General features: G+C 39.0%; 1 protein-coding gene across 1 annotated transcript; it reads right to left on the bottom strand.

Annotated features, from left to right (window-relative positions):
* Cldn16 (claudin 16) lies at positions 1-27,099 on the bottom strand. The gene is made up of 5 exons (XM_034515603.3): positions 26,311-27,099; positions 13,519-13,621; positions 9,012-9,176; positions 5,723-5,914; positions 1-4,724 (listed from the first exon to the last, which is right to left on the bottom strand). Exons 1-5 carry the CDS (start codon positions 26,422-26,424, stop codon positions 4,591-4,593), a joined length of 708 nt encoding a protein of 235 aa, XP_034371494.1. The 5' UTR covers positions 26,425-27,099; the 3' UTR covers positions 1-4,590.

Genomic DNA, 27,099 nt, shown 5'->3' with positions numbered 1-27,099 from the left:
TCATTTATATAGTATGCAAGTGACCAATAAATTTACAAAGTATACATTCAGTAGTCTACTACCCACTAGGGAGACTAAAAATAAATATGTTAATTTTGTTTTCCAGTGGCACTATATAGTCACTAGAATGGCTATAGGAAGAGAAAACAGTGATGTCCGTACGAATGTGTAGCAACTAGAATTTCCACACATTGTGAAACTGAGGTTGGTACCAGAACTTTAGAAAACTACTTCACCTATTAAGATGAGCGTACACATACCTGTGATAGAGCAACTTTACTCCCGAGTATGTTTCCAAGAAAAGTGAATGCAAACATCTGCCAAAATCGCATTTGGGAATGCTCACGGCAAACAACAGTTGTAAGAGGGAAATATTGGAAGCGTATCAAATATCTTTCACTACTAAAATGGAGTTTGTGAGCATGTTCGTGAATCAATGTACAATTACAAAACAGCATAAACTACATTAGCTACATGGCTATATGCAACCATGTGGGTTTATTTTAAAGCTCGCAGTATGATACTGAGGGAAAGAAGCCAGACAGGAATGATAGACAATTATTTAAAATCTTATAAAACTAATGTGTGGTGTTTGAAACAGGTTAATTGTTACCCTGGGAATGAAGAGGGTAATGGCTGGAGGGCGGAGTCACAACCTCATGTTGGGTAATTGCCTCTTCTGGGACCCTTGATGGTTTATCTTGATTGAAAACTGGACCAGACTGAGAAGCATCAAGGACATCATGAAGCCTGTCTCTGGGTGTGCCTGTGAGGATGTTTTTCTGAGAGGATTCACTGGGAGGGAAACCCTATCCTGAATCTGGACAGGTTTACTCTATAGGTGAGAAATGAAAAGCTAGATAGTGCAATTGCCCCCTAAGTCTGTCTACCCTGCCCTGTACCACCTAGCTCCAGGAAGCTTCCCACACCAGAAGCGACTGAAACTGAAAGTCACAATGAACCCCTCCTGTACACAGATGTTTTCAGATATTCTGTCACTGCGACAAGAGAGTGACTAATGTAGCATTGTCCTGACTACACAGGAAAACTCACACTGTGATTATCTGGCCACTATTCTTTTACGTATGTGCTTCAATATTAACATTATTGAAAACTCAGTAACAGAAATATAAATAGAAAATATGAGGCAGCTCATGAAGCCCCTACTAACCAAAGAATAAAAATTTGAGAAATAAAATAATTCAAATAGACTCAAACAAAAACCTCCTTGTCCCCAATGGTATTTTAAAAATGGATAGTACTGGAACCCTGTACACATCACTCTTTTTAGCTGATGAATGAGCAAACCTTCCTGTGTCCCCATGTCATTCTCACCGGAGCATAAGCAGATTTCACTTTCCATGTCAAAGTGTCCCAATTTGGATGGTAAGTTGTTGGAAGGTCACCAGGGGCGTGTCTCTGAGAATGTGGCTCTGGGGGGTGTGTCCTTGACATTTACATCTTGTCCTGGATCCTTCCTTCTACCATTTACTTCCTGATCAGGATGAAGGCTCTCTGCCCTGACACCTATAAACATTTCCCTGTGATGATAGACTGACACCTATAAATAGGGAGTGACACCAAAATAAACAATGCTCCTCTCCTTGTGCTTTTCTCGATTATTTGGTTATCATGAAAATAATTCCAACACAGTATTTAGATAAAATGTATTCTCAATTTTTTTTGTAGTTTACATCTTCCTGTAATGCACATATAAGTGTATAACGGCAAAAGGTGAGTTTCAATGTGTGTGGCAGGAGAAGTGAAAACCATTGCAGAGCTTTTTCCCACTCCTTCTATTGTGATGAGCAACCACAGCTGAATGCTAGAATTCAGAATCTTCTTGACTGTTTTCATGCCTGAGCCGTTAGCATCATGTGGGTACAGATAGGCTTATGTTATCCTTGTCTTTTTTGGCATTTTGTGCAAGCACTTATCCCATTCATCCTTAACTATTTAATATCTATTTTGGTTCTATACAGAAACATATCTTATGCTTAGTTTTGTGACGTTTTATTAAATATAGAGTATTAAGAATAAATATTTCAAATAACTTTCAAAATCCAACATGCAGGTATTACTTCCATGCCATTCAAAACATTTTAATTAGTAACAACTCAAAATATTTATGCATATCAATTAGGACCAATCTCTGAAATAGTTTCATACAAACGAAATCCTTAAAATTAAAAACTATACATGCTCTAGAGAACTATTTAATTTCCACGTCTTTCCTCCAAAGAACTGTAAGATACTTGTTATACTATGTAAAGCACAATAGATACTGTGAAAAAAATAAAAGTAAAAGAAAAAAATCACAAGGTTGAAGGTCTGACTGCTCAGTTGCTAAGAGCACCTGCTACTCAAACATGAGGACCTGAGTCTGAGTTCCCAACACCCAAGTAAGAGGTTGAGAGTGGTGGCAGAAGCCTGTATCCCCAGCATTGTAGTGTGAGTTGGAGATGGGAGGATTGATGTGACTTGCTGGTTACCAGGTTCAAGTTCAATGAGAGACCCTCTTCCAATGCAATAAGACTGACAAAGAACGCCCAATACCTTAGCTTCATTTTCTGTTGCTGTGATAAAGCGTCCTGACAGAAGAGTTTGTTAGAGGGTTTATTTGGCTTCAAAGTCTAGTTTGCAGTGCGGTACTGTAGGAAACTAAAGGCTGAAGGATCACGGAGTAGCTAGTCACATGACATCCATAGTCAAGAGCAGAAGCCAATTAGTAGATATATATGTGAACTCAGTTTGCAGTCTCCTTTCTTTTATAGTCCAGGAACCCCAGCTGAGGGAATGGTGTCACCCACAGTGGGTGGTCTTTACATCTCAATCAATATAGTCAACATAACAACAGACCTACTCACAGGCCAACCTAATCTACTACACCATCCCTCTTTGAGGCTTTCTTCCCAGATGATTTACAATTGTGTCCAGTTAAGAATTAATACTATGTCAACTGACATCTTCCTCTGGCCTCTGATTATACAGGTGTGTACTACCTAGAATTCTCATACATCTATGGAACTGAGGTTGGCACAAACATTTTAGAAAACTACTATTATATGTACATGCAGGCATTCCCACCCAACTCCAACTAACACTCAAAATTAAAAAGAACGTTTGAGAAAAACAAAAGCACAAAATATTTTGAAATGCATACAATATCCATGAGGGTACTATCCATAATCTACAAGGTTTTAACTGTCAGCCACACCATTAATAATATCCATGCAATGCCTTAGAAGGATTCAGCTGTTCTTAGTAGTAAGAATAGATTAGAACCTCTCCAGAAGACAGGAGTAAGAGGACCCCCCAGTTCCATCTGCATGAGTTCATCACACACAGTAGATTCCATCACTTTATGTTCACATTGTCTTTAAAGAATGAGAAGCATAACTTTGGGGGACAGGTCTAAAAATTCACTACCTCCTTTCCCCTCCCTCCCCCAGGAACTGAATTTTAGTTTATTTTGCATCTTTTAGAGTAGTACAAGTGTATTGATGTCATCTGTTTAAATTAGATGAAATCAAGTAATTAGAGATTAAATTTTCTAGCTTTTCAAAGAACTCAACAAGTTAGAATATTCAAGATGATTATGTTGCAAATATGCGTGTGTCTCATTTAGACTCTACACTGGTTCTTTTATGTGCTTATGTTCTTTGTTTTCCTAAAAACAGACTGCATATTTTTTATGAGAAATTTCTTCAGTATCTTTGAGGATCAACTCTAGTATATTAGAATCAATAATTGTTTTCTATGTTTTGTAACATACTGGATATGAAACAGCCAGATTCTGAGCATCTGGAGATGTGTGGGCATCTTAACAGGTAAATTCTAATGTTGTATGTTTTGGACTTTCAATCTACATGTGAGTGACTCCCTGGTCAAGTTATTATATAATAGAACAGAAATCTGTCAGTATATAAGCAGATTTGGGGTGCTATGAAAATGATACCCTGGTCTCTTGCATTAGTGAGGAGAAATCACCCCTGACTCCAGTGTTAACTTAGCATTCTCCACTGACATTCAGAGTGTGAAGGGGAAGTTTCTATTTGGAGTTTCCACTGGAAGCAAGTACACGAGGCTGCTATTTTCTTTTTCCATTTTAATAATATTTGAGTATGCTAGATTCTGATATACAAGTTTAAATTTAGAACAATAACCTTCTTTCAAGTTATTGATGGATTCCCTGAGAGAATAAAAACTGTACTTTGCGTTAGGTAGAGCTAAGAGGTCCTCTATCCTTTCAAAATTAGGACCTTGGACTTGCTTTAAATTGCTTGGTGTTTCAGAAGCATCACTTTACTTTAATATTACTATGACGTTATCTCCAAAAGCAATAAAAACACCTGAAATGTATTTCTACCTTTTATCAGTGTCAACTTAAAATGCAGGGAGACTCTTGGGAGCAGAGTAGAGAGAGTCATGGGGGACAAGACAGCATTTTGATTGAACTAGCAATTAATTAATTTGAATCAGAAATGTAAATAAATGTTCCAAAGTCGATCATTTATTTTATTAACTTGAACACATTGATTTAAGTAATTAAGCAACACAGGAACACAGATTATTAATATTTGGCAGATTTTACACTCTGGTGTCTACAGCATACATTTTGGCTGTCTCTGTCCGAGGGGCCTTGTAAGACTTCACCATGGACACACCTGCAGTTGAATAGGGCTTCCTCATGGCATAAGGGTAGTTCCTCTCAGGCCCAGCATCTACTCAAAAGAGATAAATGCAGAAAAATGAAAATACATATAACCCAGTTAACTTTCAAAAATGATAAATAGTCATTTTATATGTTCTTCTCAAGACAGTCAAGGACATACACCAATGCACACAGGCATGTTTTTGAATGTTCACACACACATACAAATACACATGCATGCATGCATGCATGCAGACATATGTATATCTATGTACATACACAAATAAACACACATTCACACACACAAATACACGCTCTCATAAACATACATATACATACTCACTTTTTACACAGACACACACAGAGACACATACACACTCTCACATGTATGCATATAAGTATATATACATATATGCATGCAAATACATGCAGATGCATATACATTCAAACACACAAAACACATGCACACAAGCACACAGTCATACACATGCACATACACACTCTGTTTTTCACACACATGCACACACACACACAAAGCACATACAAATCACACACAGAAGTTTCTGTTGGAATCATGTAGCATTTCTAAATCTCGGATGAAGTTCTGAGTATTTCAACCTGAAAATTATCTTCATATTGAAATTGTGGTGAATAATTTCCTTTGTTTTATTATTAAGATATCCTGGTAATTTACGTAGAGTTTTAGAAAACTAACGCCATACATTACATTCTTTACCAACAAATATTGACTGACGCTCAGCCAAGTTGTCCATTTAACCCTAAACATAAATTTAGTTGATTTAGTGAATTAGATGCATGCACGTCAGTGATCATTGTACATCAGTTACTAGTGCATGTTTGAATACTAGACAAAGATGCAGGTCTGAGTTTCCTTTTCCACTAATATCTACTACTGGGGAATCAACCATGAGCACTACAGTTCAGTTGTCTTTGAGCAACTGAAAATGCAAAGGGTGTCATTTCTACTTGATCTGATGAGACATGTTTTCTTTGGATTGGGAAGGATGACAGTAAAAAAACGGGACCTGTCCTCTGCTTTGTCCTTACCTCTGAAGAGGTACAAACAGCAGGTGAGGAGAGCTCCTGCCAAAAAGCAACCCAAAGACCCAGCCATTCCAAGCCAGCATGACCAACCGAATTTATATTGGATCCCAAGAAATATATTGTGTAAAATCAGAGAGGAGCGTTCGACGTAAACATCCACGGCATACCACACAGAACCAATGATTCCTGGGGTACCTGAAAAAAACAAGGGGGGTCAGGAATGATGCAGAACATTCTCCAAGTTTAAGTCCCAAGGATCTCTGTATTTTTAAAGATGCATGGCGGCAGATGAAGCAGTCAGTCATATTGCTATGGTGATTATGGACAATAGAAGTTTGGGCAGCTTCTGTCATTGCCTTTCAGCTTCTCTCTCAAAAAAACAAAGCACTGTCATGAACTGACACAGTGCTCATCTGTTTGTGAAACTCTAAAATGATCGCTATGATGTATCTCTTTACAGCTTTCTCATTTTCCCAAGGTTATTTTCGCACAGCCATATATCACTTAACAGAGAAATGTGTGTGGTTGACATGCTGTACACCTGAGCTACATGGCATGCACATGTGCACACACACACATAGACAAAAATAGCATGGCTCATTTCTCCCAAAGCCATAGTGAACAAGAAAATATGAAATTAAGGTCAATATCAAGAGAAAAACAATGCAGTGAAGAAATGTACCCATGGGCAACAGGAGTCAGCTCTAACAGGGTACAATGCTTTACCTAAAACACCTTTTTAAAGTGAATAGAGTACACTCTAAAATAATGATAAAATAAATTATATTAAATATACTGTCTTGTAGCATACTATCCATTACTACCACCAAGTGTCATGTGCTGAAGTTGTATGTGTTCATCTGGGTCAACATTGTTACAAGTATGTGAGTAATGCCATCTGCTATCGTGATATGACAGTTGATGTATCACCAGGTAAAAGAAATCATCAGATCCATTCTGATGTCAACAGGCTCTCATCATATACATGGCTTGTCCCTCAACAGAATGTCATACATGGCTCATGACAGTTTCAAAATGAAAACATTTAAAACAAGTATTGGAAACATGAAAACATAAATAACAGAACATTTTTTCATTCTACATAAATTTTCTTCTATTTTAAGTTGGCGGGGTTGTTTTGTTTTTGTTTTGTTTATGTTTTATTTTTTGTTTTCATTTTGTTTTGTTTTGTTTTGAGACAGGGTTTCTTTATATAGGACTAGCTGTCCTGGAACTTACTATGTAGATTAGGTTGGTGAGATTCACCTACCTCCTGAGTGCTGAGATTAAAGGCATGTACCACCATACACTGGCCTTTCTACATTAACTTTTAATTGAAAGTACATGGTGTTTAAAAATATTCTGTGTTTTTAAGACCTGTGAAGGAAGCTATCCCAGATACCTTCATGTAAATGGTGCTGCCCTAGATAAACAGTTAACACTCACATGTACACTATGCTGTTCCAGATTCAAAATCAATACTGACATGTAATGGCGCAGTGGTGAATACTTTTATGTCAAATTTACAGAAACTACAGTCATCTGAAAGTAGGAAACTTAAATGTGAAAATGCCTCCTTAAGATCTGGCTGTGGGACGTTTTCTTTTCTTTCTTTTATTTTTTTTATTGTTTATTTTATTTATTTTCATTTCAAATGTTATTCCTCTTCCAGGTTTTCCCTCGGTAAGCCCCCTATCCAATTCTCCCTACCCCTGATTCTATGAGAGTGCTCCCCCACCCACCCATGCACTCCTGTCTCACTGCCCTAGCATCCCCCTACACAGGGGCATCGAGCCTCAAAAGGACCAAGGGCTTCTTCTTCCATTGATGTCATATAGGGCAATTCTCTGCTACATATGCAGCTGGCTCCATGGTCCCTTTATGTGAACTCTTTGGTTGGTGGTTTAATCCCTGGGAGCTCTGGGGAGTCTGGTTGGTTGATATGGTTGTTCTTCCTATGGAGTTGCAAACCCCTTCAGCTCCTTCAGTTCTTCTTCTAACTCCTCCATTGGGGGCTTTTTCTTAGTTGGTAATTGATAGAGGAGAAGCTAGCCCATTTTGGTGGTGCTGTCTCTGGACTGGTGATCCTGGGTTCTCTAAGAAAACAGACTAAACAAACCATTATTAACAAGCCGCAACACCCCTCCATGGCCTCTGCATCAGCTTCCGACTCAACTCCCTGCCCTGTTCAAGCTCCTATCCTGAATTTCTTCAGTAATGGATTATGATATGGACGTGTAAGCCAAATAAACACTTTCCTCTCCAACTTGCTTTTGATCGTCATGTTTCATTATAACAATTGTGACTCTAACTGCAATACATGCTGTCCCAGACATGCAGTCAACATTCACATGGAAATTGCGTCATCCTAATAATCCAGTCAATATCTACATGTAAATTGTGTCCAATACAGTGCAATCCAGTGTGCAGGGTGGGGGAGGGGAGATAAATCCCATGTGAAAACTGTGTCTGTTCTAACAATCATTGTACCATGTTCCAGACCATGTCAGAATGGGCTGAGAAGTGATATGCCTTCCCTTCACATTTTGACTGAAGCCCACAGCTTAAGCTCTCTAATGACTGACTCACTTGAAATGATAGCACATTGGTTCCAGTATTTTAAGTACAAATTGTATAACAATGAGAAAAGTGGTAACTGGGAGTCAATGAAATATGTTGAAAGGATATTTTGAAAAATGTTTATCCTCTTGGGGTGGCGTGGTACATATAACCAACTCCTGGAGAGTTGGTAATATCTATTTTAAACATTATTTGGATTTATAAGTCTAATTGTTCATCGAAGCCATTCAAAGCTGTAACCATTATAAAAAGGTATAAGTTACCGTCCATTTCTATAACATTGTTACGTTTACCAATTAATTTGGAAAAACTTTTTTTTTTTAAAAAAAAACTACAACACAGAATGCATGCTTTAAAAATATGTGAATCGAAGACTAACTGTAGATAATGGTTTCAGCCCTTAGTTATCTTCAGCCTTTTAGTTTGATTACCTTTTCTGTGACATTCACAAGAATTTTCTTCAGTAATTTGACTTTTTGTTTATTGATTTGTAAAGAAAGCATTCAGTGATATTAAAGATGTTTTCTAAAAATGAAGTATGTTACGTTTGTTAAATAAACTCTCTGGTATGTATAAGAGCTGCACTGCTGCTGTCAGGAGGCAAGGTATGGATCGACTGTCTTAAATGAGAAGAAATGATAGATCCATGTAGCACAACCCAAGGATGGTCAGGGACTCGGGGTTATTGAATAAAATAAACCAAGCCCGGTACCTGCGATGAGTAATGTGGTTCCTGCAACAAAGCAGAGTCGGACTTTGATTTGTGGCTCATCGGGTAGGAACTTCACGCAGTCAAGACCAAGGAGCAGGGTGATGAATCCAAAGCCAGCTAGAATGTCAGCTGTGATCATCAGTGCTCGGGTCACCACCAGCTTCACTGCAAGACCATGGAGTCATAGCAGGGGTGGGGGGAGGAGGGGAGGGAAGAGGAATGGGGGAATGAGGAGGCGGGGGAGGTGGAACAGACATGTTAACTCCCACAGGAACATCACAGAACACAAGATTAGACACAGCAACATAAAGCCTCACATGGAGTTCAGAATTTATATCTATACAAGCTTCAATATGGATACCTATAATTTCTCCTGAAATTCAAAACCATCATAAAGTGACTGTAGTTGTGAAATCAAAACTCTGAGTGGCAGTTACACAGATTTGTACAGAAGAATTGGGGTTTGATTCAAAATACTAGAAAGAAAATTACCTCACAAATAGTGTATGAACTACTGTTATATTACCTAGATCGTAGAAAATATTAATATATTTCTTTCTTTCATTATAAACTAGTTATATTTTATTTTCATAATAATCTGGGACCTTCTTGCCTTTATGGTTTATTCCCAATGGAGAGATAAAATTTTGGCTTATGTTTGTGAGAAATATAGACAATTTTCCCTGTTTAAAATGGTAAGACTTATATGATACACTTGCAGAAGAAAAAAAATTAATGTATGAAAGTCTTCCTATCTTATCAGCATGTGAATATACTGTATATGTCCACGTGTTATTATGATGTTACTATTAGTTGTTCATATGAGAGAATATAGAATCACCTAGGATACAGGCCCTAGACATACCTCCCAGGGGTTGTTTGGCTTCTAGGCATGCCTGTGAAGCAGTCATCAGTTAAATTAATTGAGATGGAAAATCCCGTGCTAAAAGTGTGTAGCACTTTTCTTGGGCTTGGGTCATGGGCTATATGAAAATGATGAAGTGAACTGGCCACAAGCATTCAATTTCTCCGCTTCCCATTGGTGAGTGTATTGTGAGCAGCTGCTTCAAGTCCCTGTTACACTGACTTTCCTGCCATCATTGGCTGAACCCTTTAACTATGAGCCAAAAGAAAGCTTTTCTCTGCTACATTGCTTTTGTCAGAACATGTTCTCACAGCAACTGTAACAGAAACCAAGACAATTATCAATACGTGGGGATGTATTTAGCCTAAGACTTGGAATTTCTATCTTAAAAATTGTCATTATTTCTAAAAAAAAAAAAACAAATGTATACATATATTTTTTCTAAAAATACTACAAGAAACATCGTGAAGATTAACCTTTATATGCTGGATTTTTTATTTTTTTCTTTAATTTAATACTCAGTACATAAGTGGGCCCTCTACTAATGAGAAAACTTTGTCCCACCCAAAGCCATTAATGCCATTAGGGTGAGATATTTATGCATACCTACATTGGCCTTGCTTTCTTCTTCCTATAGAGATTCTTGCATGTTCTCTTTCATATGGAAGTCTCTATGAAGCTACAGAACCTGAGCCCTGTGGTTAGTCTGGTTCCAGGAGGGCAGATCTGTTACAAGCAAAATGTTCAAGCAATCTATGGAAGAATTTGTTTTATCAAGGGTTGAATTCCGGCTTCCAGAACAGAGTTAGCATCCTTACTCGGGGTTGCTCAAACTACTTTTAACAAAAGAAGCACCAGAGGACAAATATCTACGAGGTGCCACACACCCTGGGTATACAGGAGAAATTGCAAAACTTATGCACATTGGTTCTATGAATTTAGTAGAAAATGACATAAAATCTTACACCTTGTAGATAGCTTCCTAACCAAGGGGACCGAAAGATGTTATTTTTCTAGAATACATCTTTAGTATTGTTGTCTTCAAACATATATTTGCATACAAATGAAAGTTCTTTACCATTTGAAAACAATAAGTAAGAACAACGGACAAATATGATATAATACAGGTGAAGCTTTAACAGGAGTATATTAAAATAGCAACATTCATTTCCCTAATGAATGGTTCTAATTCTTCTTCCATAACTGTGTATATCAGTATTTACATTTTAAAAGCTTTAACTTTTGCTTGACTTCCCAGACCCAGCAAATGTCTCAGCATGTAAAGGTCTCTTCCCAAGCCAGAAGATCTGAGTTCAAACCACAGAACCCAGGAAGGTGGAAAGAACTGACTCTCTGCCTTTTACAACTGCACCTGGGTATGCCGATGCCCACACATGTACATACAGAAATATAAGTAAGTAAATAAATAAATAATGTTTGTCTTCTGACCTTGGTCCACATATTACATTTTAAAAATAAAACAAGAACCTGGAATATATTTCCCCATTTTCATCAAATCAGGATCTATCTCTCTCTCTCTCTCTCTCTCTCTCTCTCTCTCTCTCTCTCTCTCTCTCTGTGTGTGTGTGTGTGTGTGTGTGTGTGTAAAGTTAGCTGAATATAGTGAAGAAAATGAGAAGTTTTTAAAATTTCTAAACAAAAATTTAATTAAAAGGTTTTATAAATTATTGCAAAAATTATCTCAGATGCCGCACTCCCAAATAGCAGATGAAGATGTTCTGAGATTGTTTTTTTTTTTTTTTTAATGTGTTTTGTCCTGAACTAAAATAGATGTCTGGGGGGAAAGGCACATTCCACGGAACCCACTTTTAATTTATCTTGATGCTGCATGGCACTACCACCCATCACTGGCTTTGAAAAGCATGAAAGCACTTCCTTTTAATAGCAGGACTGGTATTTTTGGAATGGCTCAAAATTCTAAATAAATAGATCAGTGCTGTGAAGAAGGGTTGAGGGGATTAACAATGGACTGTTAATTTAAAAGATTGCTTTATCTATAGGCACATGGCTTTGCTGATATCTAGGTAGGTTTGAGAGCTAAAAGAAAGGAGGTCTAATGACAGGCCCAAAGTGGGATCCAGCTCAAGGAGAGGCTCCAAGGCCTGACACCATTACTGAGGCCATGGAGTGCTCACAAAAAATGACCTATCATGATTTCCCTGCAAAAGATCCAAAAAGCAGCTGAAATCAGATGCAGATATTCATACCCAACCAATGGACAGAAGCTGCAGACCTCTGTGGTTGAATTAGGGAAAAGATGGAAGAATGTGAGGAGGGTAACTCTGTAGGAAGACCAGTAGTCTCAATTAACCTGGACCCCTGACATCTCTCAGACACTGGACCACCAACCAGGCAGCATACACCAGCTGATATGAGGCCCCCAACACATATACAGCAGAGGAATGTTGGGTCTGGGTTTAGTCAGAGAAGATGCACCTAACCCTCAAGAGACTGGAGACACAGGGAGTGAAGAGGTCTAGGTGTGGGTGTGGGTGAGGGGCTGGGGGGAAGGTATGAGATGTGGAGAAGTCAGAGGGTAGACTGGGAGGGGGATAAAATCTGGAGTGTAGAAAAAATTAAATAAATTTTAAAAAAGAAGGAGGTAGAGGAGGTGTCTCCAACATTGAGCTAATGATTCCTCCCATGTACTGGTGTTCTCATCTAAGGAGCCCAGATTTCCATCTCCATCTCTCTCCCTCTCCCTCTCCCTCTCCCTCTCCCTCTCCCTCTCCCTCTCCCTCTCCCTCTCCCTCTCCCTCTCCCTCTCCCTCTCCCTCTCCCTCTCCCTCTCCCTCTCCCTCTCCCTCTCCCTCTCCCTCTCCCTCTCCCTCTCCCTCTCCCTCTCCCTCTCCCTCTCCCTCTCCCTCTCCCTCTCCCTCTCCCTCTCCCTCTCCCTCTCCATCACTGTCTCTTCCTTCCCCTTCTCTCCCTTTCTGTCTGCTTCTGCTACTCTATCTTAGCAAATCTTCAAATGAAGAAAAAGTAGTACACTTTCTATTTTAGTTAAGTCATAATTGAAACACATCAGTGAATGCTATTCACACGGCATGCCAATTCTAATGATAAAATCACAACACCAAAGGATAAGTTTCCATTTCTTGGAATATTTACCATAAGCCTGCTATGAATAAGGCATTGTGTCAGATCCCTTGTGACCATAAAGGAATTTACAAGATCAGTGGGAAAGGTGAAATATTATACAATATGCTTCAATTCACATTTCAAAAATGATACCCATTTCTTTTTAAAAATTTTTTTATTGGATATTATATTTACATTTCAGATTTTATCCCCTTACCCCATTCCCCCCACCACCCAGGAATCACCTACCCCATCCCCTTCGTCCTGCTTCTATGAGGATGTGCCCCCACCTACCCCCCCACTCCCACCTCCCCACTTTTGAATTCCCCCCCCCCACTTGGTGTTCAGCCTTCATGGGACCAAGGATCTCCTCTCCCACCTATGCCCGACAAGGCCATATTCAGAGGCAGATACCCATTTCTAATTGACAATATTTCAAATTAAAAGCCTTAATACCATACAACAGGCAAATGGATATCTAAGCTCAATATCCCTTGGCACAGTCTCCCTGGCAAACAGAGAGGTTGACAGTATACTTACAGGGGTGTTCTGCATATATGGAGTCGTACTCATCACAGGTACGAATCCCATCAAAAGCGTTTGTGACACACTCCCACCACAGGCCTCTGCATTTAGTGCTCACCTGGAGGTTGGGAAAGACATTGTGTGAAACACCTTGCAAAGTCAGTTCTGTTTCCTCTTGGTCAAATGGACACTCGGCTATCATGTTTGCTATCAAAGTATAGTGGTCACAAGCATAACTAGAAGTCTATTTATATAAAGCAATGCCAGTAGAATATATTCCCTTAGACTTTGACAATTAAAGGCTTTCTGGGCCAAGAAATGAATTTACTTCCCGCTTGGAAGGGGTGTGTGAAAAAATAAGTCATGGCTGAGAGGGAAAAAAACAGAACTAAATATATTTTTCTGTCATTGAATCATGCTTTAACGTAAAAGCAATCTATTTCACTTCATGTGCTAGCATTTACTCGTAAATAAATCTATAAAACAATAGATGATAATGCTAATGTCTCAAGTCTATCAGCAATGTACATTAATTCATCTTCATTATGGACATTGACTTTCATGAAGAAAGATGCTGTTTTATATGAGGTTCATAAATTTAAAATTAGCAAAGAAAACCAATAAATGAAAAAGGGCAGCAATAAATGACTGAGCACCCCCGATTGTCTTTCCCACTGCCATACTGACATATTATAAACCTTCAAGCTATGACATAAACATAAAGGGACTGAGAAATGATCTAATATAATTAGACACTTGTAAAGCACTTTTCCTCGGAATTGGCATGCAGATGACAATGTCCACTCAGAGCTAAAAGGTACCAGTGTCCTGACCTTTCTAATTCTTTATTGGCAGGCTGTAAGTCACCACAAACTTTTTTAAAAACAATAGTAAACATCTCAGCAGACAATAGTTTCAAGTATTCTTGACAGAGCACATGAATATGGAGCAGAGGCAATATCATTGTTTCTTCAGACTCAATTATAGAAATTTGAAATCTAGCTTAGGAAACCTTATAGTTAGTTATAGTGGAAAGTCAGTTTTTAAACCTCATCCCTAAGGGATAAATAAGATACTAGAGCAGGAAAGAGTTGCAAAGGGAAAGGTGTTGGAACACTGTCTGGGGGAAGGAAAGGACAGAAAAACACTTTTCCAAAAAGAAAATCATATTAACATGAACATAGTGACATGAGCACTCTGAAACTCTTACTCTGTGTTCTATTTGGGGCTTGCTAAAACTCTCTTGATAATTTCACTATTGCCTTGTATATAAGATATTTACAATTGGTAATGATTAAAAATTATATTGAGTCTACACTTTGAAGTACCTTCTATCTAAGTATCTTATTATGTCATTTTTTAGTGGATATTTTATTAACATTTCAGATGTAATCCCCTTTCACACCCATCCAGGAACTCCCTATCCCATCCCCCTCCTGCTTCTATGAGGGTATGCCCACACACACCCTCCCACTCCCACTTCCCCACCCACGATTTCCCCCACACTGGGGTGTCCAGCCTTCACTGAACCAAGGACTTCCTCACCCACCTATGCTTGACACTGTCATCCTCCCCTACATATACAGCTGGAGCCATGGGTCCCTCCCTATGTGCTCCCAGGCTGGTGGTTTAGGCCCTAGGAGCTCTGGTTGGCTGGTATTGTTGTTCTCCTCATGGGGCCCCAAACCTTTTCAGCTTCTTCACTCTTCTCTCTAACTCCTCCATTGGGAACCCCATGATCAGCTCAATGGTTAGCTGTGACCTTCCACCTCTGAATATTTCAGGCTCTGGCAGACCTCTAAGGAGACAGCTATATCAGGCTCCTGTCAGCATGCACTTCTTGGCATCCACATCAGTGTCTATCTTTTGTGACTGCACATGGGATGGATATCCAGGTGGAGCAGTCTCCGGACAGCCCCTCCTTCAGTTTCTGTCCCATGCTTTGTCTCCATATTTGCTCCCATGAGTATTTTGTTACCCCTTCTAAGAAGGGCCAAAGCACCCACACTTTCATTTTCCTTGTTCATGAGCTTCATGTGGCTTGTGAGTTGTATCTTTGATATTGCAAGCTTTTGGGCTAATATCCAATTATCAGTGAGTACATACCATGTGTGTTCTTTTGTGATTGGGTTACCTCACTCAGGATGATATTGATTTTTAGAGTGGTTGTACCAGCTTGCAATCCCACCAACAATGGAGGAGTGTTCTTCTTTTTCCACATCCTTGCCATCATCTGCTATCACCTGAGTTTTTGATCTTGGCCATTCTGACTGGTGTGAGGTCCAATCTCAGGGTTGTTTTGATTTGCATTTCCCTGAAGACTAAGGATTCTGAACATTTCTTTAGGTGCTTCTTATCCATTCCAGTGTCCTCAACTGAGAATTCTTTGTTTAGCTTTGTACCTCATTTTTAATAGGGTTATTGGGTTGTCATGTTTCTCTCGATTTAGTTTGATATTGGCTACTGTCTTGCTGTATATTGATTTTACTATGTTTAGGTATGGGCCTTGAATTTCTGATCTTTCCAAGACTTTTACTATGAAGGGGTGTTGAATTTTGTCAAATGCTTTGTCAGAATCTAGTGGGATGACCATGTGGTTTTTTTCTTTGAGTTTGTTTATATTTTAGAGGTGGTGCACACTGGTAGGATTTGTTGAAGGAGGCAGAGTCAGGAGAATCATGAGTTCGAGGCAAGCCTGGGCTACACATGTCATTTGTTTCCTAAAGATCCTTAATGAGCTTAAATCATCTATTTACAAACAAGGAAACAGAGGCATGAGGAAGAAAAAATACTGTAACAACACAGTCAATAATAATGGAGAGAAGAGTCCAACTGAGCCTTCCTTGTGTATATTCACAAGTCTTGCTTATGGTAAACTACAACTCATTTCTGAACTCTATTTCAGGCTAAGGTATCCTGTACTTGATACTTGGATGCTGGAAGACAACCTTCAGGTGCAGTGGTCCTAACTTGATTCTCATGCGTAGGCTCTTATTCTTCAAATCACCACTTTGGCGGGCCGTCCCTACTGTTAAATCTGAAAACAATGCTCTTGATTATATGGAAGATTATCAGACCTAGAAAAACACAGAGGTCAAAACTCTAATGAGGATAATTCATCTTGTACAACCTGACACATTGATTTCCAAAGCAAGATATGCACATATATACACACATATGAGCATAATTTTAAAACACAGATTGACATTTTTAATAGCTATGTTGTAACCTTTGGCAAGATCTTCCCTGTTTTGAATTTCAATTTTCTGATCTGTATAAGGAAGATAATGACAGGGTAGTTTAAAATATTAAGAAATTGCTAATATAGTATAAATTATTAGCTCAAATGAAAATGATGGTAACTTTTTAAATGCCATCACTTAAGTACTGGCTGTATTGGGTTTCACTAAAAATGAGGACATAATGAAATGAATGACAGCCTTCTAAAAGACTCAAGCCTTAATTAAGCTCTTAATCAGCCTCTGTCTTAATCTCCAGAACTTGTGACTATGGCTCTCTTTGTAGAAACAACTGAGTTACAGGCCTGAGAAGAGGGCATTGCATCAGCTGTACAAGGGGATTCTGAACTAATGGATCATGGTGTCCTTATCATATTTTTACAAAGAAAAAGCACAGGCAGACAGGAATGGAGCCACAGGACCACCATTTCAGTATTGGGAATCGCACAGTCACAAGTCATGGACAACCCACAGTCACGAGAATCTGAAAGTACCGAAGCAGTTCCCTTGGAGCTCCAGAGACAATGAATGGGACTTTGCCGAGATCTTGATCTTAAAGTTCTAGCCTACATGACTACAAGAGAATAGTTTCTTTAAGGTCATTTGTTATGGCAGTCTTAAGAAACTGATACAGTTAGGATATAGATGGTCCTACTATATTATGGAGAAAAGCAGGGTTTGTTAGTACCTATCTCCTCAGTCTCTCAGCTCATAAATCTAGCTTATCCTAATTAGAATGGTGCACCGTGGATATGAAGCCATGGCTCTCTAATCAAATGATGATGGTTCATATTTTCTTACTCTTGTTACATTATAGGTGACCATTCCTGCTATACATTGATGTAACTCTCACACAATCCTTAACAACAAGGGTATTCAGCTATGGTCCAGTACTGGTGTCAATTTCAAGGCTATTGATCATTTACCTGCCATGACCATATTTCAAAAAGCAATGAGGTCATTAGAGGAAACAAGGAATCCAATTTCATTAGGTATTAATGCCTAGGGGCACACTATTAAATCCCTTGGTATTCACACTCAGTTTAGATACGTGAGAATAGTGGCTGTAATTAACTAAACTTCTGTGTTTAATATAGCACTTACTGTAGACACACTTAAAGGTGCCTTTGTGCAGAGAACACAAGGTTAAAAGATTTTTAAGTTATCAATTTAGGAAAACCTTCTGTGTTACAGGCTATCGCTTTTAGTCAACCTCACTGCCTGTGATAAAATTGGCTTATTAGGAACCGTTTTGCAAGCCAAGCCAACAGAAGTTCTTGGAAATCTTAAAATAAGGTTCTTTAAAGGCTATCTAGTGCTTAAACAGTGTGGCTAACCTTTCTGAAAGGGCAAAAACTGTAAAATGGAAACTCATAATTTTAATCTCACTGGGCCATTTGAAATAGAAAATTCTAATTTTGAGCCTTTTGTTTGTTTTTTAACATACAATCGGCATGTGTATGAATAACACAGGCAGCAATGTTGAAGGTATTTATGCTCCAGGGATGTCATTTCTCCAGAGAGTGAGACATGGATCATTTCCCATACAAGAGAGATGAAGTTTTTCCAAACTTCCACAAAGCAGAAGGCACAACACATCTCCCGACTGCTCACTGATACTCCAAGTGGAGAGATACCACAGATGATCCAGACACCTGGCTTCTTTTTCTCCTTTGTCTACTTGGTCAGCTTCATTTCCTGAGCTCTTTATGGTTGGAAACACTTAGCCACAGTGAGTGGATGCTTACATCTGGATGTGAATGTTCTCAACGTTTTCCCAGTACCCCTGCAAAGACCACTTTACACATGCACAGAGGCTTCCTGGTTGCTCAGATCATTGAGCTATTCAAACCTTGTCTATACTCAAAACAATGTTCTTTGCTCTTAACTTGTTAAATTTCTACCTGGAATTCAAGTCTCACTTCAAAAACAATCCATTTTCTATAAGACATCTCTCTATGCTCTTTCTAGTAGGAGTTTATCTCCTCCAACCTATAATTCCACAGGAACGTGTCTACAATGCTACATTCTATTTATTCTGTGTCACTGAATGCTTGTCAAGTTCTAATCGGCATGCCAATTAACGCTAGGAAGGCAGCAGCAAGAAGGGTAGATATGGCTTCCTGCTTCAAGGATTCCATAATTCCCCCATTCTGATAAACAACAGATGCTCAATAATTACTTACTGGAGACAGTCTGTCAATTTTTGTCAGTCCACATAAATGCATAACTAGGTCTGCTTTAATCTGAAGTGCAAGGTGGTCAATATGACAGTATAAATTTTTGCTTCATATGTTCATATGTTCAGTTATTAATTGACTTTTCTTCTGGTTATATGCAACAGAGAGGCAGTACACCAAACTCCCCTAGAACTTGCAGCATTCCTCCTGTCTCAAACTCATCAGATCTGGAATTACAAAGATGGACTATCAAGCCTGGGTCTATATATGCTTTTAAGCAGAATCAACAAACTACAACAATTAAATCCATTAACTGGATTGACTGTATTCAAAATGGAGAGTTTATACTGACCTGGCATCACTCTAAAATCCCTTAGAGATCATATCAGTGAAGACTCTTCCCAGGGAGCTGTTGTGTCATAAACTAGTCCTTAATCCTGGGATTGGCCATTTGGAATCTCAAAGCAGTTGTCCCTTAAGGCTTCTATCTTCTATAGCACCGGACACCAGAACTCAACTCTTGTGGCTACTAAATGATTTGACGTACACTGTAGAACCTATGCAAACACTTATATTTTGACATAATTTTCATGTTGCATGCATTACAATGCTGTCCTAAGAGAGCACAGCGTCACGGTCAGTAATAATAACTGACCCATGTCAGAGGTCACATATTGTATTTCAGTAACGATTAGATGCCCGAAGTCATTTTCATGTCTGAAGCCTACTTCCTTGTTCTAGCCTAAAATTTAGATTCCTGTCTGAAATTACTTCTTTGTTCTACCCTAATATTTAGATTCCTGCCTGAAATTACTTCTTTGTTCTAGCTTAAGATTTAGATTTCTGCCTGAAATTACTTCTTTGTTCTTGCCTAAAGTCATGGTCATCCTGATAAAGCCTTAGAAACAGTGATCACAGGAGTGTTCATGGAATTTTGTTTATTGCCTTGCTTGTTCTTTGACTATTTGTGTTTATTGTCTTGCTTGTTCCTTGACTATATGCATGTATTGTATTGTTAGACCTCAACCTAGAACTGACCTTAATACTTGCATGTAATCAAAATTATATAAAAGCAAAAAGGAGGCAGGGGAATGATAGGGGGTTCTGGGAAGGAATGGGGAAAGAGGATGACATCTGAAATGTAAATAAATAAAATATCCAATAAAAAGGGGGGAAATAATGATTAGGTGCCTTTTCCTTTATAAAAACTTTTCTCTTTTAAAGAACAAAGCAGAAAAGGCTCACCATTTAGGCCAAGTACACTTTTACATCAGCTTTATTAAACACTTTAGAGGATTAGATATTTTTCTTAAATTATTTTCTTATTAAAAAGATGATCCAAATGTATGTATTAATTCTTTATATTGTAGAAAGGTACAAGATCAGGTCTTTTGAAAGATGGTCATTTGACTATAGACATATTTCTTACTCAGGGTTTAACATGAATCTTCAAAGATCATCTTTTGTTCATTCTTTCAACAATATGGCAAATATTGTATCAGCTTCTCCACGAGTTCATGTGCCCAAATGCATCGTAAGCTCCTGTGATGTGGACCTCAATGCAGTGGAAAATCATGAAACAATGGGCGTCCACACACAGTCTCAAATGTTTGCTAAAAAAACTTAAAATCAAACAGGACTCAAAATTGGTATATAAATAATCAGAGGACATATTATACATAATAATTTTAATACATACTTTATGTCTGGAAGAATTATGGCATTGGTAAGGCAAATAGGAATCCTAGGAGAAAACCTGATTATGAGGATGAAATAAATTCTACTGTGAACAACCTTCTTTTAAAGTAATAAAAATTTAATCATAATGCTGCTCAGAGCATAGCAATTTCCAGGAAATAATTAACAAAAAATTAACTGGAAATTGAATCATCCTACGCAAACATTTTTTTTTTTTTTTTGCTTCCGATAATGGAGAGGCCAGCAACTTTCTTAAGTAAGTATTTTTTCGACTCCTACAAGAAAACAAATAACTACATATCCTGCAAGATAGTTATCATCATAGTATGACTAATCCCCCTACTCCTCATTCATTTTGAGCATTCATTGGTAGACAGATAATTTCTGCTATAGGACAGCATTTTCTGCCTTGTTCCTTGAGTCAAGTAATAATCACTCCTAAGTACAAAGCTGGGCAAATCATTGACCAGAGAAATAAACAACATTTTTCTAAGAGGATCAATAGCAAATATAAGACCGGAACTTCATTCGTCAATCTCTCAGATTGGTGAGCATTATACAAAATGTCACTTCCTCCCCCAGAACAGAACAAAACAACGAACTATGAATTAATCATAATATATCTGACATTTATTGGCTGATTCCTGTTTACCTGGTGCTGTGGTAAATACTTGGTGTACACAGGCTTGTTTAATTCTCACAGAAAGCTAGGCTTATGAGTTACCACTCTCCTTGTATAGGGGAGACAAATGAAATTTAACCAGGAGCCTCTGGTCTAAGATATAGTCTATACATTTCCCCACTGACTAACAGTTTCTGCCACCATGTTAAGCTAAGATAGAAAAAAACAAACAAACAAAAACAAACATAAAAACAAAACAAAAACTGTTCCAGGGAGCATGCCCCATGATTTTAGTATTGAAATTCCCATTTCCATTTGGCCACTGGAAGAGTGATTTCGCAGGTCACCTGAAGTCAGTGAGGTGGCTTCCACCTTGGCTTCTCTCTCCCTGTTACCTTCTGGGCTCAGGCAGTCAATCACCCCCACCCATCTGAGTTAGACTTCCCCACTTCCATCCACATCATTCTATGCTTACTAACATTATCATTTACACAAACATCGTTTTCCTCCTGGCTTATGCAAATGTCCTTTAAAAGGTCTCCTCATAGTTCATTTCACCCCCATGAGCCACCCACCATGAGCAGTCAGAAAGGCTGATATTTCTAAAAGGCATGTAAGTATTTGTCTCCACTGAGGCATTCTTGCCTATGGGGTTGGACCTATATTTTGCATAATACTTTAAGACTTTGATTACCTAGCCCATATAATTTCCTGTCTGCATCAAAAAATTTCTATAATACTGTGAACATATAGTACAATCACACCTATATCTCTGTGCATTCCATTAGTTTGGTTAGAGCATTCTTTGCTTCATTCACTTTATTTTTAAATCCTAGCCTAGCGGTAACTTCTAGGAAGATTCCACTAATTATTCAAGACAGTATAATATGTCCACTCTTGGTTACCCACCCTAAGGTATGGTACTTGTCACACTGATCTGACTGTGTGCTCACCAGTTTGTGTCCTTTACTGTTTGAGAGTCACCTCCAGATGCTTCAGGGTGTACAGCCCACATAACCAGGAACCCACCACAGTGACAGCCGTACTGTGGGTGCCAAGGAATATTTGTGGGGTGAGAGGAGAAAAGAAGAACAGGTAAAGAGAAAGGGGCATGGAAGAGAAGAAGAAGAACAGAAAGGAAAGGAGAAAAGGAAAGAATGAAGGAGGGAGGAAGGGAGAGGTAAAGGGAAATGATGGCTAGCTTGAGAAGAAGAGGGTGAGTATAGAGAACTAGAGCGATGCCAGTACACATTCATATGAAACTCCCAATGCAAGTTTTTCTCTGGGGAAGCTCTGAGCATCTTTGATTCCTCAACAAGTAGCCATTGCTCAGGGGTTATAGGCACTCAGGGAACCCCGATGGTAAAGTAAAAGGTGATAAAAGTGCAATTAAGTTCAACTCCTTCTTATATTTGAGGGAGGAGAACAGAAGACAAAGGATGTGATTTTCTGGAGAGAAGTCAGTTAACATGGACGGAGAGCTGAGTAGCTACTGGCTTTAAAAACCTGCATCCCATTCTTTTCAGCACCCAAGTCTTCCTGGGAACAACAGACTCAAGAATGGAGAGAACAAGAGAGCTGCTCAGCCTATTATTTATGGTCATGCCCACTGCTTTTCCAGGGTGCTTTTCTTTCCTTTCTTCTTTTTCTTCCTTCCTTCCTTTTCTTCTTTCCTTCTTTCTTTGTTTCTTCTTTTCTTTCTTTCCTTCTTTCTTTTATTTCTTGTTTTTCTCTTTCTTCTTTCTTTCTTTCTTTCTTTCTTTCTTTCTTTCTTTCTTTCTTTCTTTCTTTCCTTCCACCCCTACTAAATACAAAAATTTCACTCTACAAGGCAGGGTATGGTAGTAAAACTTAAGAATGTTTTATTTACATATTTTTATTGCAGTGACTTTTCTCCAACAGTTGTTCAAAGAAAGTGAAATGATAGGATATTTGAATTCTTTACACCTCTTGCTTTGAGTTATATCCTTTTACAAATGCAGGAAACTCTTTCTGTATTGTGTGTACGTGTGTGTACGTGTGTGTGTGTGTGTGTGTGTGTGTGCCACAGAGTCTTGTCTGCTGCCATTTCTTCCCTTTGAAATTGCATCATTTGGAGGCTTAGTTTGAAAGTCTTTTCTTTGATGAGCCCCATTTCAATACGCCTAATGGAGAATGGCAGCTTTATCATCTCTGCTCCAATGGTATTCTGCTCATTTACTCCTCAAATATGAACTGATCTGTGTCATTTGTTATAGTTCATGCTAATCGTTTTTTAAATGTATTCACTGCCCTTCCTGAAAGGCAAGATGCATTCCTTCTTTATTCTTGCTTCTTTGAGTATCATAGGCCCAGTGCTTCTTTATGACCTACATTTTACATATTTGCCAAGTTGAACTAAACCAAAGACCCAATTTTCCAACCTACATGCTTATATTAACAGAGTTGTGAGCCAGAATACTTCTTCTGCCTATTCAAGTGTTTTTATTTACTTTTTTATTGCATTTACTTTTTCCCAACAATTGTTTAAAGAAAGTGAAATGCTAACATGTGCCAGGGTGGCATGCAAAAGAGAAAGAACAGCCTAAATGGGCCAGTGATTATGAGAACCTTCAATCTTTTGCACAAGACAATAAATTTTATCCTGACTAAATAAAGAAATTATTATAAACGATTGATGTCCCTTTAAAACATATTGATAGAGATTGTTCAGAGAAAAGTGGCAGGAGGGACTACAAGATAGTTTCTACAAGCAGGCCCTTTGGACAACAGGTTTCACTGAGATGAAATAGAAAGAGCACAGATGCAGATGCAGAGACCCACAGCCAAACATTAGAAAGAGAAAAAACCCAAATTGGAGGTCTTTATTGATTCTCTCCACTTGGAGCTCAGGGAACACTTAACGGAGAGAAATATTGTAGGAGCCAGAGGGTTTTTGAACACCAGAAGAACACGGCCCATAGGGATCATAGGGGCTCACAGTGGCTGAAGCTGCAATCATGAAGCCTGCATGGGCATGACCTCGTCTTCTGCAGCAGGCTGCTGTTGTTGAGCTTGGTGTTTTTGTGAGACTCCCAGCAGTAGGATTAGGGGTGTCCCTGATTCTTTTGCCTGCTCTTAGGACCCCTTTTCTCCTATCTAGATTGTCTCATCCAGCCTTAATATGAGAGTTTGTGCCTAGTCTCATCTCCTCTTGTTTTGCTGTGTTCAGTTGATATCCTTAGGAGGCCTGTTCTTTTCTGAAGAGAGGCAGAGGAGCAATGGATCTAAGAGACAGAGTGTGGGGGACTGGGAGGAGGAGAGAGAAGGGAAACTGCACTCGGAATGCATTGAGAACAACCAACCAAAGAAAATGGAAAAAGGAAATTATCAACCTGTGTGAGGTTAGGAAGGATTTATTCAAAGTGAATAATTTCTAGTATTCATTTCAACTAGCGATTTTCTTGTACTGTTTGGAAGGCAAATTGATTGAGAAACTAAAATGAAAGGAATATAGTGCTTCATGCTGAGGTCCCTGCTCTCTCAGTAAGCCCGGCTCTTCTTAAAACTCCATTTCTTAGCCGAGAAGGTTAAAAATTCTCACTCGAGGCAAGAAGACTTTCAGGCTGCTTTAGAAAATATTTAACCAATGGCTTCAAATGGGGTTTTGCATATTTTTAAAAAAACATTTTTAAAAAGTCAATCTAAAGTGTGCTCAAGTGCAACTTTATTTTCTATTGATCATTTATGACTGGCAGCCTGGATAATGAGAAACCAATGGCTTCGCAGGGTTTGAGCCACACTTTCCCTGAGCACTGTCCAAGGGGCAAAGTTTTACATATATATATATTGCATATATATGCATTACTTATATATGCATTACTTATATATGCATTACTGCTCAGATGAATGCCATCCCTGGACTCACTGCAAAACAGATAATCCAGAGGACTTCCATTCTATAACAGTTTTTAGAAATATAAACTCTCAGTATTATGAAGGCATTTATAACACCATTGCCTTTAAAATTTCGTGTAGGAGTCAAAGGAAATTTAAGCACCCACACACAGAAAGAATTGGAGAAGATTACAGAACAAAATATAAAAACTGTGAGTTTCACTTCTACTTACACTTTGAGAGTTTGTAAACAGAGTTATGATAAAGATAGCAAGCTTTCCCCCACCCCCAGGTCTTCCTTAACTTTCATAGCTAATACAGCATTAGTGTGTATAGACCATTCGCTCAAGCCATGCAGCAGAGAGGAAATGGATTTGCCCTTGACTCATCTGAGTTGCACACTGCATGATGTTTATCTGACCTACATTTTTCTCTGCCTTACTTAGGAACAGCAGATAATTCTGAAGATTTGAATCTTATTCAGTTAGGCCTCACTCCTACCCCTATCATTACCACAGCAAAAGATTGTGAACTTCACCTTTTAAAATATTTTTCATTGACTGGTGTCCAATTCTCAAGTGTAAGTTCACCCAGTCACCTCCCTCGGGAGCAGCAGTCCTGCTGTATAACCAGTTATTAAGAGTAGAGTTCTTAAGTCCACGACTATTCCTGAGCGCTGAGGTACACTGGGAAGATTTTTGGCCTGAGTGTTTTCTCCTGCTCAAAGTCATACTTTCCTCTTGCCACACCAGCCAAGTAGCCTCTATGTACTTTTGATTTCACCCTCCCAAATCCCTGGGATTATTAGATGTCATTTAGAATGGCTTTTACAGAGTCCACTTGCTCAACACACTTCAGATGATTAGCTTTAAAACGTCTCTCATGGAACTCTGTCAGTACTCTGCTCATTGATACACAGAAAGGGAAGGGCTGAATTTCTGGAGCAATCTGTGGCAGGCATTACATAATTATACTTGTGAAAATGTAACCTTGGAAAAATAGATAATTTACCTCATCTGTGAAATGGGACAACAGTACTTACCTTATAGATTAGTGGCAGAGTTAAATAAGCTAACAGTGTTAAGACTCATTAAGGATTGGGTTAACCCTTGCTGGCTGTCTTTGATGTCATTATCCTGCAGGACTGAAGTCTGTGTTTGGCTATAAACCTGACAGAAATTTTAGAGCAAAATCGAAGTTGCTGGCCTCTTACCTCCAGAGAGTCATCAGCGTTCACCATCCAACAGTCTGTCCAGGTGGCCACAATCAAAAACCCAGTGGAGGAAATGGCCAAGAAGCAGGCAGCGTACTGAAGAAGATCCTTCATGGCAGCAAGCAGCCCGTTGGGAAGGGACACATGGGCAGATGCCAGTGCAGCTGGAATGCTATTGGCTTCTGATGCTATTGGCGTCTGTTGCTATTGGTCTCTGTAGCCGGTACCTGGGATGATAGTGCCCAGTCTTTCACGTTTCCTCACAGCCCTCTTGCAGTCACCTTAAACTTCAGAAGAATTGTATAAACAGGTTGTACCAACGCGAGGGTCCTGGAGGTCACTATCCAGCGGCCAGGCTCCCAATCAGAAGCCAGGGCAGGGGAAGAACTGAGCACATCGTGGTACGTGGGGGAAGCAGCCTTGACTGTGGGCTAAGGTGAAACGATAGTTGCAGAGGCCTGTAACTGTGTCAAGATGGAGGACGGAGGAAGGATCCTAGGCAGGGCTGCAGCCTGTAAACTGATCTTTCTCAGGCCCTTAGGAGAAGGAGCTGTTCTCCTCCCCCTTGGAAGGTGGCTATACGGTTGACTGATTGCGATTTTATTGTTGGACTATTTTAATATCCCCTGACTACCTTAGACAGACAAGCCACCAGTGAAATTATGCGAAGCAAGTACTAGCTCAAGCAAGTTCACATTCCAAAGTGTTGGGCAGAACTCTTGGCAGGAGGCAGGGCCAAGGACCCTAACCTTCCAGATGAGGACTGGGAACAAGTGTGCATATGGGAAT

Source organism: Arvicanthis niloticus, chromosome 12, assembly GCF_011762505.2.
Source record: "Arvicanthis niloticus isolate mArvNil1 chromosome 12, mArvNil1.pat.X, whole genome shotgun sequence".
NCBI lineage: Eukaryota > Metazoa > Chordata > Mammalia > Rodentia > Muridae > Arvicanthis > Arvicanthis niloticus.
The sequence above is the reverse complement of the archived record's forward strand: the minus strand, read 5'-3'. Positions and strand labels throughout refer to the sequence as shown.